General features: G+C 51.3%; 1 protein-coding gene across 1 annotated transcript; it reads left to right on the plus strand.

Annotated features, from left to right (window-relative positions):
- Positions 1 to 9,208: 9,208 nt before the first annotated feature.
- Positions 9,209 to 10,421, plus strand: LOC104492118 (putative P2Y purinoceptor 10). The gene is made up of 2 exons (XM_010134628.1): positions 9,209 to 9,572; positions 9,715 to 10,421. Exons 1-2 carry the CDS (start codon positions 9,209 to 9,211, stop codon positions 10,419 to 10,421), a joined length of 1,071 nt encoding a protein of 356 aa, XP_010132930.1.
- The last annotated feature ends 3,124 nt before the right edge of the window (positions 10,422 to 13,545 follow it).

Consider the following 13,545-nt stretch of genomic DNA (forward strand, 5'->3'; position numbering starts at 1 on the left):
TGTGATACTCGATTACCATCGCCCTTGTGGAAGGTCCTGCACGTTTAGGCAGGGGAGTTTTGTGGCAGTGGGAATCTTTTCAACATGTGGAAGATGAACCTCTGTTTAAGACAGATGTGCTGGAAGCTGGTGGGTGACCCAGCTGGTGTGACTACACCCATGGCCATGTCACCTACCTAGACTGGAAAATACACAGGAGAGAGCGACAAAGCTTTTGCTAGGAAGTGGTGGAAAGGTCCCAGGAGTTTTTCTTCTATTTTCCCAACTCCACAGCTCTACGATCAAGCCAAAGACAATCCCACACCCACACACTGACATGCACTGAGTTGTCTTCTCCACTAAGAACACGCAACGCATACAAGAACCTGAAAAGGGCCAGTAATACTAAACGGCGGGTTTGGTCTCCGCAGCCGGGGCTGCAGACACGTGAAGGCTGGCAGCTTGCTTCAGCTTGGCAGCCCCAGCTCACCGCTGCCCGTTCCCAGCTTTGAGTGCATCCCACTGGTCACTGCACCTCCCTCTGCTTCGCCTTTCCCTCACTCTCCCTCCCGCTCTCATTCGTTACTCATCATCTCACCCAGCTTCCAGCTTCCTCCTGAACTGCTGACGCATCTTGCACCCACAGCTGGTGCAAGACCTTCTGCAGGACAAATCCTCTCAACGGCTCCTCAGACACTCCAGAGAACGGGACCTTCACTTGCTCAGAGTGACTCTCTTCCCCTCCGAGCCGCCCTGTTAGGAAGGCCGGCATCAGCACACAGCCTTTGCCTTTGGACCCCAAGGGGCAGGACCACCACGAGCATGCCTCAGGCTGGGCACAGCCAGGCTCGGCATTGGTGCAGGTGGATTTGACCACACTGCTGGTATCGTTCAGGTCTTTGCTCTCTTCTGTGTGTGACTTCTTGAGCCTAGAGGTACCTGCAATAGATCTGCCCCACAAAACCTCAGCTCAACGGGTTCGACCACCATCTGTTAAAGAGAGGTGTCCCGGCCAAGGTGATTTCACTAGTAGCACATAGGCTGATTTCTTAAGTAAATTATTGTCGTCGTTTTCCCCACAGTTTTACAGTTTTACAATCACCTATGAGAGGACGAAAAGCGGTGACAGGACAGGATGCCATTTACCCTTTATTCTAAACCTGGCTCTTCAGCCAGGTTCCCCTGCTTTGTGTGACTTCAGGGGTATCCTCGGGATACCTGGGGATTGCTCTGGCTGAACACGGGCGCTAATTTATTGCCTTTGAAACCCTGTGGTTTTTCCAAAGGAACGTGTACAATTCTCAATAAGTACCAGTGCTGGCATCTTACACGTGCTACAAAAATCAGAGAAACAGCAAGAAATACTAAATGTTTCTTAGGTCTTACTATTCAATTCTGCTTGGACAAAAATCTTTTGCATATTGTGTTTTTCCACTTGACCATTTCACAATTAAATAATAAAAAAACTACCCAGATTTAAATACCCGTGACACTGGAATTCCTCTAAAAGGCAGCAGAGAGACACTGATAAATACAATAAGCTCTTGCAGTTCTCCTCCCGCTTGGGAGAAGGTGATTACGGGCTGCAGTACGATGAACTCAGCTGTGCATGCAGCTAAGGGAAAATACCAAAACATGCCTGATCTGAAGGGAACAGCCATCACAGAGAGAGTTTCAGCACAGGCTTCGCCAGTTTTCTGGTGGGAAAGCTGCAGGGGACCAGCCCACCTCCCACTGAGGGCAATGGAAGTGGTTCCTCTGATGTAACCAGCAGTTTGTTATGCTGATAATACACCTACGTGTTCACACAGTCCCTTCAAAAATGGGAGCAGAGGCTGATGCTCAGGTACACAGTTGAACACCCAGGAGGAAATCTTGGTCAGTTCAGCCCTTTTCTCACATGCTAGACACAGTATAATATTGTCAGCGAAGGAGACTTTAGTTTCCATGGTTAAGGATTTCCATGGACCCGGGAGCTGTTTACTGTGATTTCTCTCATACAGTTCTCCATTTATCGGTCGAAAACAAGTTGGAGGCACTGCTGAGATAACTACACAGCTTGTCCCAAATTTTCCTTTCCAAAAAACTGATGCTTGAAAAAAAATAAATGCATTTTTGCAAATGTAAGCTGAGTTTTATAGTCGTCACTTACACCTCAAAAGCTGAATGGGATCAGCTCCTCCTTGAATCGGAGGGTTCAAGTGATGGAGCACATCGACTTTCACTGTTCTTACACAGACTGCTTGCTTGTCTACAGAAGAGTTTTCACCCCACTTTAGTATCACTGACGTTTATTTTCACTTTTTTAAAAAAACCCGACACTACTTACATTAAATTTAGAGTTAGTTATTTTGGGGCGAGAAAGGTCCTCCATGGGGGTAGCTGTGCGTGACTGGGTGAGGATTGACTGTTGTTGTCCTTACACACAGGCAGGACCACAGAAACCATCTTTATCTCATCCAACCGTCATTTTGCAGATCCAAATCTATACAGCTTAGAAAAGCACTCACACCACTGATGACAACACTAGTAAAGCAGAAATCGGTAACTACAGTCCCCTACGTATTGAAGGTTATAACTCAGACCTGGCTGGGCAATAGCTGCTCCACCATCGGATGTCCAAAGAGCTCTCCCACCCTTCACAATGAACTTGGTGGCTCCAATAGGGATAACATTCCCCATCACCATGATGGCATCTCCAAGCACCTCAGCTGCTCATGCTCTGCCCCCATCCTCCTGCAACAGTTGCCCTCTGACTTCCCTTAGATGACCCAGCACCATCCCTTTCATTTAGTGCAACCCCAGCCAGTGAGGAGAAGTCACACACTCAGCACTTTCAGCCTTTCAAGTCAAATGGCATCATTGTGCAGAAGGTTAGACAACTTGGTCTAATGGTCTCCTATCGGTGTGTGAGAAAGCAGGCTGGTTTTGGCTGGGCTAGAGTTAAAGAGATCAAGGAAAACTTGTCATCTTCTGAAAGCATGTAGAAAGTCACAGACCATCAGTTCAGCCTCCACAAACCCATATGTGAAACAGAAAACCTTTATTCAAGTCCTCCAAAACCTCAGCAGTGTGTCTCAAGAGAAGACCAGACGAATCCCGCAGAGGGATTGCTGAGGAGGACAGTACTTCAGCTGCCGTGGTGGCCAGGAGGTGCTGGATCCCATGCAAGACCTGGGCTGCAGGTGCTGGCTTTGCCTGCCAGCGCTCTCATGCTTTCAAAGGCACAACGTGCCCAGCTCCGGTTCCTGTAATTCACCCCGTTTCCTGTCACATTTCATGTCATGTAAACATGTTTATTATCTCAACAAAAGGAAATACAATTCCATGATGTTGCTCATGGATTATCTCTTGTGCTGCTCCCACCGCCCAGACTCACCAGCTATAAAAAGATATCTCCATCCTCCTTGAGCAGGCACTGAAACCCCCCTCATCAGAGATGCCCCAGAGAGGCAGAAGTTAACCAAGGCCAGAGGCTGGGTACAGCTGTGCAGGTTTGGGAAGGAGCTGAGGAGCTCCAGTGTCACCCGGTGATGAAGCAGCCCTGCACTAAGCCTCACATTTTGACCAAAAATCCTCTCTTTGTGGATTAAACAAGGGCTTAGCTCAAAAACGTAGGGAGTGACCAATAATTATTTGCTGTCAAAATAGATCAAAGCTTCCTAAAAGCACTGCCCCTGTAGAGACCGCTGTGCCATAGGGCACCAGGGACCCACGCAGCCCCACGGGCCACATGCCAACAGCTCTGGTGAAGCCGTAGCTAGTCTCTGCACTAGGGTAGTTCCTTTGTGTGAATGAAACCACCTCCTCCTCCTCCTGAACGGGCTCGCTGTTTTTCAAACATCCTTCAGGTGCATCCTGTCAGCTATTTCTAAATGCTGAGCACTTAAAGAGATGCTGATCGTATGCATTTGGCCCTCTGCCCACAGGATACCAGGCTAAAGGTGAAGATGACCTTTAGCTGGAGGCCTTAGGTAAAGTCCCACAGTTATTTAAAAATTCCTTTGTATCTTTTGCCTTCGGAAGTATAATATCGCACAGCGTGTAAAACACACATTGAGTATCAGCAATGAGCCAGAAGAGCAGAAATGCTGAACAGAACTACCTGTATGGTTGGAAGGAGAATGGAGAGGTTGGTTAGTGTGTGTTGAAGGAAGAGGATAGAGGCTTGTCACTCCATCAGCCTGTCACGACCAGGAAGGTTGGGATCTTCTGCAGAAGTACTCAAAAAGGTGATGAGCAGAGGAAGGACTCGATGCAGTTATGAACCCTGAGGTGTGAGCCTGTGGTAAACGTGGACCTAAAAATAGGGCTCAGAGGTGGCTGGATAGGGTGCTGGAGGTATGCTGTGGACACAGAAGTAGGATGTCCTAGGCAGGATATCCTGATAGAACAGCCACTTCTCTTCGGGATAAACCTTTAAGCCCTGGCGAGGGACGGGGCACAGAGCCAGCCTCCCTCCTGCAGATCTGTCAACACACAGCGCACAAATATGAGCACTGCTCTACCCTCCAAGGATCAGTGTCAGCTGCCAAAGAAGAAAACTTGAACTGGTAAGTAGCTCCTGCATCTTCCAAACCCCTTTGCTCTCGGCCGAGACGAGGAGCGTGGGGCCTCACGGGTATTTATGTGCTAGCAGCGATGTTTAGGTGGTGGATAAGCAAGTGGTAACGAAGCAGCCTACAGACTGATCTGGAAAGGCTGGGATATAAACTGGTCTTGCATTTGCCTTCAAGAGGATATTGACCAACAGATTTGAGTAACTGCTCCACTGACCCCAGGACGTCAGGTCAAGGATCCTCTTCTTTGTTCTCCATGCTACTGCCACAAACCATTTCATGGGAGTGCACTCAGGTCCCTGTGATCAGCGCGGAGAAACCCCAGCCACCGTGCAGCCGCTGGGCTCCGACGCTGTGGGGAGAGATGCCAGACCCCAAGCTGGCGACTTACTCTGCAATTAAAGGTTACAAGAGCTTCCTTCTTTCATTTCTCTTCTTATAACGTTTCTGTTAACTCTGAGGGGTCATAGGACCAGTTACAGAAAACAGATGACTAGAGCAAGACTGGTGCTATTTATATGTTACCTACAGAAAGGGATCGATGCCAACAGCCGTATCACCTTCCTGAGCCCTGGGCCGTAAGATGTGATGCTGTTCAGCAAGGAAAACCATTCGGCTGGAAATGAGGCAGCACATAATAGGTTACACTACAACATACGCCTGCTAGTTCCCAGCAATTCGCAAAGAAGAAGGTCATGCTTAGCAGGCAGTAAAAGATCTCAAAATTTTATATATGAGAAAGGAATTAAAGGAGGCAAAAAAAATCGATTGGAAATGATGCACATCACAGTTGTTTCTAAATAACAGTGTTTTGGGAAAATCTCCACCTTAAACCATCACCTTATTTCAGAAATAAAGCCCCAATGCCCAGCTTCAGCCTATAGCCTTGATAGTTTGAGTCTGACCACGCTTCCAAGAAAAGGAAGGAAAATTACTACCTTCCACTGGCAGAGTTTTCGGTTTTCCATTAGCAAGCACTTATTGAAAGAGTTTTGCTTCTGTATTTCAGCTTTCGGCAAGCAAACGGCAAGTGACCGTGGATAAGAGCAGAAGCAGCTCGACCGAAGGACACTGCCACCCTGCACAACTTCTGTGCAAGAAGGAGGAAAGAAACCCATGCCCGAGGTCTCCATCCCACGGCAGTGGGATCCACCGCCTTCCCAGTTGTTTTCACGTCATCGGCTGAACAGATTTTGCGTGGCGAAGAGAAAATACAGGATTTCCTGTTCTGCAGCCACTGTAGCGGGCTGCAGATGTCGGCAGGATTCCAGCACTCTGAAAACATGTGGAAGTTTAACGAGGAGTCGCTGGGGCTGCGATCGCTGCGAAAAACGGTAGGAAATAAAAGCAGAAAGCTCACTCCGCCTGCTCCCTAGCATGGATGTCACCCCCCCAAAGGACAGGAGTCACAGGAAGGTAAGGCTGTATTTCTGCTGCGTGTTTTCTTCAGCAAGTTGAAGCTATCGTAGGTTTGAGCAATGTTATCACTCTTTTTTTTAGCTCTTCTTCAAGATATCTTATCAGCCAGCATCTCAGCAGCTTCTGCCTGTCCCTGTACTTCTGCCTCGCTCGGCTCCGAGGGGTGGGCGAGCAGAGCTCGCTGCATCTGAGCAGGCTGCTGTGCGCAGCGGCACGCGGGAAATCTGTTTTACCTCCAATACTTCAGTTTTGTCCTGACTGACAGAAGCTGCCAAAACCAACCAGCTGTTTACGCATTTCCTTTTAGCACTTAGAATAAACAAACAAAATCATCGCTTAAAACACCAGTGCCAGAAAACCTCCACGACTTCAAACCAGGAGCTTATTTCAAGCCAAAAGTGGATTTATTTCTTTTTTTCCTAGACTGATTTTCCCTCCAGCATCCCAGGTTTGAAGAGAGGCAGCTCTGCCCCAGCTCCCCAGCTCCATGGCTCCCGACACCAGGGGCTCTCGCCGGCCACGCCTGGAGCCTGGCTTTAGCCTGGTTTGTGCAACCAGCCCATGGAAAAGATGAGGGCGAGTTTGCCAGCGAATCTGGGAGCCATAAAGGCGGCACCAGAGCAGAGAAGGGCTGGGTGGGGTGCGGGGTGATTCAGAGCAGCGGGCGATTTTCAGCCGTGACAGCCACAAACGCCTCCATGAACTGCTAACGTATGCTGAAAGAGAAACACGGGGGGTTCATAGCTGCCCTCACCTCCTAATGAACTGCAAAGTTACTTGATGTTTAAGCAGCTGCAGTGCTGCATCCACGGGCAGTGGTCTCACTCTGCTGGCACCAAGACCCATCTGTGCTTCCAGCACGCAACTGGATAAAACTCAGCTTTGCACTTGAACTCCCCCCATCCCTGCCCGGGTATAAGTCATGTGTGGATGAAATAGGAAAATCAAGGAATGGCAGGAAGTATTTCGTACAGGCTTCATAAATTTGCTGAACAAAAACCCTGCCAGAGCCCACAGGATCATCTCTGCGCCAACACCAAAACACGGGGGGGAGCTGGAGGGGCTCAGGGCACAGTGCGGTTGGGAGGGAAGGCAAAAGCCAAGAAACAATAATGAATTAAGAAGTCCACCCTTTCAGGAAGCGTTGTAGTGAGTGAACGCTGGCCTGAGACCAGAGCGGTGGTGGCACGGCTGGGAGCTTCCCCACTGCTCTCACCAGGTGCCCTGACAAGCCCAGTCACCTACAAACTGAAGGTGTTGGGTACCAGGAGGGACACGCGGCCCTCCCAGCAAGAAACAGGCACTCCTGTGCTCCCAGGAAAGCCAAAAATCAGAGAAAAGCAGTTCCGCATGGTCACGTGCAGGAACAAGCTTTAGGATCTGGGCTGAGACATGTGGCAGGGAGGAGGTGGTGGGACAGGACTCTCCACAAGCCCAGACGAGCAAATGCCACCTGGAAAGCCATGACAAGAGCCGGGAAGTGTTGCATTCTCCCCACTCCCTGGCAGCTCTCCCTCCCTGTTTTCTGCAGGGATGTGTAGACAGGATGTCCTGCCACCACTTAACCACAGGGTTAAACACTTAGTGCAAAAGGCATTGGCCAAGAGCGGGGCCAGCACCGAGCATGTGTCCCTCATGGGTTTTCAGGCAGGTGAGGAGCACGTGGGGATGCTGCAGGGACCAAAGGGTTTTGTTTCCTGCTGTCCCCTTCTCACATCAGAGGTGCAAGTGGTGGACAGCCAGCCCAGAGGCTGCTGGCTGTACTTTATATACACGTATATGAACATACAACCTTCCTCCTGGAACTGAAAAGGTGATGATCCCTCTGAGGGGCTGCCTAGGTGAGGAGAAGCAGGGTAGGGGAGCCTTCACCCGGCACCTCAAAGCAATGCCAGGCTCTGTGCAAGAGCGATGCTCATCTGCCGCAGGCGACGAGCTTTTAGAAATCCCTCCCGGTGGCAAATTCCAGGCTCAGGGCTGGAAACAGCACCGCTGGCTGCTGCTTAATTAAATACTGCTTTTGAGGGGCTTGATGGCAATGGCAAGAGATACTCAGGGCTCTGCCAGACCAGGCTCTGGGCTCCTGGAAGGGCAGGGCAGGCTGCCCAACACCTTGAGGGCAGCTACAGGCTCTGTTTCCAAGGGGAAAACTGCACGGTTTTGCTGCAGTCAATGCTACCAGCCCTTGGTTTGTAACCTGCTGCTGCCAAACTGCCTCTTCCTGCAAAAGCAAACCATTTCCCCATGGGCTCTCCTCATGAACGAAATCCATCCCCTCTCTGGAGAGCTGCAGGAGTACCTGTGAACTCCTCGTGACCCGCTAATACCCTCAGTGCTGGCTGGATGAGGCAAAATGGCCAAATAGATGAAAAGAATTTCTACTCTAATGAGAAGGCAGATGTATTTATCTTCCTTCATGTCCTGAACTGTTGCTGGAGGATAATTTCTGTTGCTACAACATGATGCCTGCACAATGTGCTGCGAGTGCCGGAATTGAGTTAGCAGGACCAGCAGAGCAACTGGCGTGTGTTCGGCTGGCTATTAGTTTATAAATCCTGCCTTAAATGCGGAGCCAGAGCTCTGATAGATCTGTCTGCACCTCTCCCGCTGGCCGCTGCTCCGGTCAAAGCCTGCCAGCACCAGCGTTTGCTGATGCTAATTATTGCCCTGGCTGCTGATTCGTATCGGAGCTCTGCGTGGATCTGAAGAGACAGATCTAGATCCATTTGAAATCCCTATTTATTTACAGTCCCACCAAAACTGCTGGTAGATGAATCAGAGAGCACCAATTTGACAGGAGTTTGACAGAAAACTATAAGCAATAAAAGCAGTCCTGAAAGTCCCCGGGGAGCTGGAGCAGGTCTCTGGCATTAGCAATAGATATGAACGTGACACAGCTCAACTGTAACGTCACTGTAACTGTGGCACCGAGGGTACAAAACCCTGCAGAGCACTTCTGAAAGGAGCTGCGGGGAAGATGCCTGGGACTGCTGCCTGTAAGTGGGGTCTCTCTGCTCCCTTCCCAGCCCCCTGCTCCCCCCGGTCTTGCACATACACCTGCACACACAGCTTACTCCTCTGTACTGAACTGCATTTACTCCACATGGGGAAATACTGGAGAGTTTTTGGCTTTACAGCATCTGTTCTTCCTCCCTACAGGAACTCTCCACCTGCCTAAGTTACCCCATGAGCGAAGAGAGTCAGCCGAGATGGAGAGCAACGTGTCCTCCGGGAACTGCACCGGCCCCCAGATGTCCTTCCAGTCCACCCTGTACGCAATCACGTACACCATCATATTCATCCCCGGCCTCCTGGCCAACAGCGCTGCCCTGTGGGTCTTGTGCCGCTTCATCAGCAAGAAGAGCAAAGCCATCATCTTCATGATCAACCTGGCCGTGGCCGACCTGGCCCATGTCCTCTCGCTGCCCTTACGGATGTATTACTACATAAACCACACATGGCCCTTTGGCAGCTTCCTTTGCCAGGTGTGTTTCTACCTGAAGTACCTCAACATGTACGCCAGCATCTGCTTCCTCACCTGCATCAGCATCCAGCGGTACCTCTTCCTGCTCCATCCCTTCAAGGCCAAGGACTGGAAGCGGCGGTTGGCTCTTTGTTGGGGCAGCGTGCTTACCCCTGCTCGTAGTGAGGAGCCCAGCCTTGTCCAACAGCACGGACACGTGTTTCTCGGACCTGGGGGTGAAGCAGCTGAGTCCAGGAGCCTCCATCGCGCTGGTGACAGTGGCAGAGCTCTCAGCCATCAGCGCTGCCGTCTGGCTCTTTGTTGGGGCAGCGTGCTTACCCCTGCTCGTAGTGAGGAGCCCAGCCTTGTCCAACAGCACGGACACGTGTTTCTCGGACCTGGGGGTGAAGCAGCTGAGTCCAGGAGCCTCCATCGCGCTGGTGACAGTGGCAGAGCTCTTTGGGTTTGTCACCCCCTTTGGCATCATTGCCTGCTGCACCTGGAAGATGTGGCAGTCCCTGCGGGAGTGTCCAACGCAGCTGCAGAACACCAGCGAGAAGCAGAAGGCTTTGCGCATGGTCTTGATGTGTGCCGCCGTCTTCTTCATCTGCTTCACCCCCTACCACATCAACTTCCCGTTGTTCATGATGGTGATTGAGAACATCATCCAGGACTGTGCCGTTCACACGAGCACGCTCCACTTCCACCCCATCTCCCTCTGTCTGGCAAGCCTCAACTGCTGCCTGGATCCAGTCCTCTACTACTTCATGACTTCTGAGTTCCAGGACCAGGTGCTGCGCCACAGCTGTGCCGCCCTGCGAGCTCGCTTCATGCGCCGTGGGAGTGGCCTCTCCGTCACCGAAACTGGCCACGACATTCGTATGAAGAGAAATCTTCCACGCTTTAAGTTCTGGTCTCTCCCCAAGCTCTTTGGCCGAATAAACAGCATGGAAATCCCCCCCATGCCGCCCGATGAACTTCTGCTGGAATCCATCTCTTGAAACAAACCACTTCTGTCTGTGTAGGTGCTTCTCATAGCTGGAGTGAAGAATGTGTTATGTCTCCAAATCCATCCTGAATTACCCTTGTGTGCAAGAGATGCCAGGATCTGCCCTAGAAGGACATTTTGATGCCAAAAGACTTGCTAGTTGTGTTGTTGCTGCTGGGACTGTTTGCCTTACAGTGTCCTCCACCGTGATGTTGGTGAAATACCTGAACAGCTGCCGCTGATGCCAGTACTTCTCCTCTGCTGAACTGCAGCAGGGTTTGGGTCTCTCATTTCTGTCATTTCAGTGCTTCTAGATATTTGTCTTTTTTGAAAACCCTCCTGAGGTGTAAGCGGGCAGCTCAGCCTCAGCGCAGCCCAGGGAGGTAGCACCAGGGGAGTTCCAGCCCTGACTGCAGCAACCTGCAGCCCGTGATGACCCGCAGCATCTGCCGTGCTCATGTGAGGCTCTAGATCACAACAGTTCATTATCTCTCATTCCACTGCAAAAATCAATGATCTGGACCTAATCCAGCCTCATCTGGACTGCAAGACTCCAACTTCACCCCCATACAACAAGCAAAGAGCATTAACCTATGGCCACATCAGCGTTTGAGAGAGTCTTCAAATGAACCAGGTTCAGCTCACGCTAGTCAAAAGGCACCCAGAGCTAAGCAAGGAGCCCGCCTGGCTGCTGGGAGCTACAGGATGCTCAGCTGGTTACAGGGGGATGAGTACTTGGAAGACGGACTGTGATTGGATATGCCGTGAGCGCAGAGGAGGAGGGATGAAGGACATCTCCCAGGGCACAGGTGCTCACAGAGACCCAGGGTGAGCCACAGAAGGGAGAACTAATCACTGGCGTTGCTGTCTCCTGTGTTGTTATTAGGAGTCTTGTGCTATTTGGCGTTTTCCTAAAGCCTGTTGTTGCAGATTAATAAGTTTTCCAAGCCTCGCTGTTTTGCTCTGAAAACCAGAAAAGGTCCCAGCCCCCACTGGGCACTAAGAAAAGTTTACAGAACTGGCTCAAGCGCATCCTTAAAGCTTCAAATTTGGGAGGAAATAAAACGATCTCAACACATATTTTAGCATTGCGTGTATTATTTGAAGTGCTTGTAAAACATTTTGTTATGCACCACGTCTGCTCTCAGAGCAACGTACAACCTGCAGAGGCAGGAGCCCAGTCTGGGGCTCAGACAGGTCCCACCGCCACCACTGGGGCCCTGAGGTTTCCTCCTTATGGGCTACAGCATCGGCAGCTGCAATGCCAAAAACCCTCGGGGAATTACAGAAGGACATGTGGGCAGAGGGGGGTTGACAGCAAACAGCTTTGCCGATGACTGGATGCACATTTCCGACCTGTGCAGCATTGCTGGGAAGTGCAGGGTGGGCAGTAGTTTACCTCCGCCTGCCAGGGCGGGTCTGAGAAAGACGAGGGGAGATCCAGACAACCTGGAGGAGTCGTCTTTGGTACTTGTGTGCCTGGGACGGGCAGAGAACACACTGCCCTGCAGCTTGCTCTGTCCCAAATCTCCTCCTCTCACAGAAAGGAAAAAAAGAATAACAAAAAGACATATTTTCCTTGTTTGCTTGGGGAAAAAAAAAAAACAACCAGGTTTCAGGGCTGAAAAAAGCAGTGTCAGATGGCACAAACCCATCAGCTCACTTAGGCAAACAGGAAACCCAAATAAAACCTTGCCGATGCCAGGGCTGACAAGACCCGACTCCAGGCAGCTGCCACAGACCAGTCACACACCAGCACCTTCACTGGGAGCGTGGTTTTAGCCTGTGAGCGTCTTTCGGGAATGGTACAACCGTGAGTGGCCGGAGAGGACATCCCAGTAGCCCTCAATAACCACAGCTGGATATTTATAAGTCCTGCTGACCGACCACAAAGCCGGTGCAGCAGCTCCGACCTTACTGGCAGCACCAGCTCCTCATTTCCCAGCAGCTCCAGTTACCGCTGGGACTTCACCAGCTTGTTTTCAGATTGCACAGCTTTTCTGAAAATTCTGCGACGCGGCTTGTCCCTTCCAAAAAGAAAACAGGGAAAAGAAACCGAGGACTCTCACTCCTTTCACAGGGAAACTCAACAGCCGCCCTCCCTGGGGCTGCCCCTTGGAACAGCAGAAAAACCCAGTCTGGGTTGGATGCCCTGGATAAAAGCATTTTGCTGGGGTTTACACAAACCAGACCCTGAGGAAATAACTTTTTCTACTGCAAACTGGTGCTTCCTGCCCCCCAGAGCCAGCCGACACCTGCCAGCCCTCCTGTTTTACCACAGTCCAGCAAGTCCCACCACCACAGGCAGCCTGGCTGGGCACCGAGACCCAACCCAGGGGGATCCAGGGTCAGCGGGAGCTCTGCCACAGACGGGTGCACAGACAGACAAGGATGCTGCTGGTCCTCAGCGCAGAGACACAGAGCTGGGGCGTTGTGGGGGGCAGCAGGTCAGAGCAGGCTGGGTGATGTCTGGCTCTGCTGAATCTCAGAAGATTCAGATGAAAATCTGCTGCATCGAGGATTTGCTTTGCCAAAGCCAAGGTGTGAGCCAGCTTCTTGCAAGGGAAAAGCTCTCCCTTCTCTTCCACCTTGGGCAAGGGGCTGGGAGCTGATGTGGGGGAAAGGGAGGGCAGGGTGAATGCAGAGCTCTTCGGAATTTCTCCCTCCCAAGCAAGAGGTGCTGGCAGGGCGGGCTCCAGGAACACCCTCCTGGGAATGGTGAGTGGCTGCAGCAACAGGGAGAGCAGCAAAACAGGCAGCTCAGCCCGACCTGAGCTTTTCACACGCAATTAATTATTCTGTAGGACTTAATCCCCTACAACGAGCTTTGCCTAGCCATGTTTAGTTGCTTTTACACCTGCGTGTCCATACATACACACCCGAGATGCTGCAGTACCAGGGAATACCCAGGGAGCTCCTGTGCTCTCGGGCACCACAAGGAAGAGGGGAAGGTTGCTTTTCCCTTTGCTAAAAATACCCTTTTCCTCCCTCCATGACCGCCTGCTTCCAGTCCAGCCTCAGCACAGCGGCTTTATCTCTGGAAAACCCATCTTCCCGGTAGTGAAACTCAGACTCCGATGTTTTGGCACAGTGCTGACAGCCACCGCTGCTGGCAGCGAGCCGCTGCGCCATCCACC

This window comes from Buceros rhinoceros, unplaced genomic scaffold (genome assembly GCF_000710305.1).
Source record: "Buceros rhinoceros silvestris isolate BGI_N320 unplaced genomic scaffold, ASM71030v1 scaffold15574, whole genome shotgun sequence".
In the NCBI taxonomy this organism is placed as follows: domain Eukaryota; kingdom Metazoa; phylum Chordata; class Aves; order Bucerotiformes; family Bucerotidae; genus Buceros; species Buceros rhinoceros.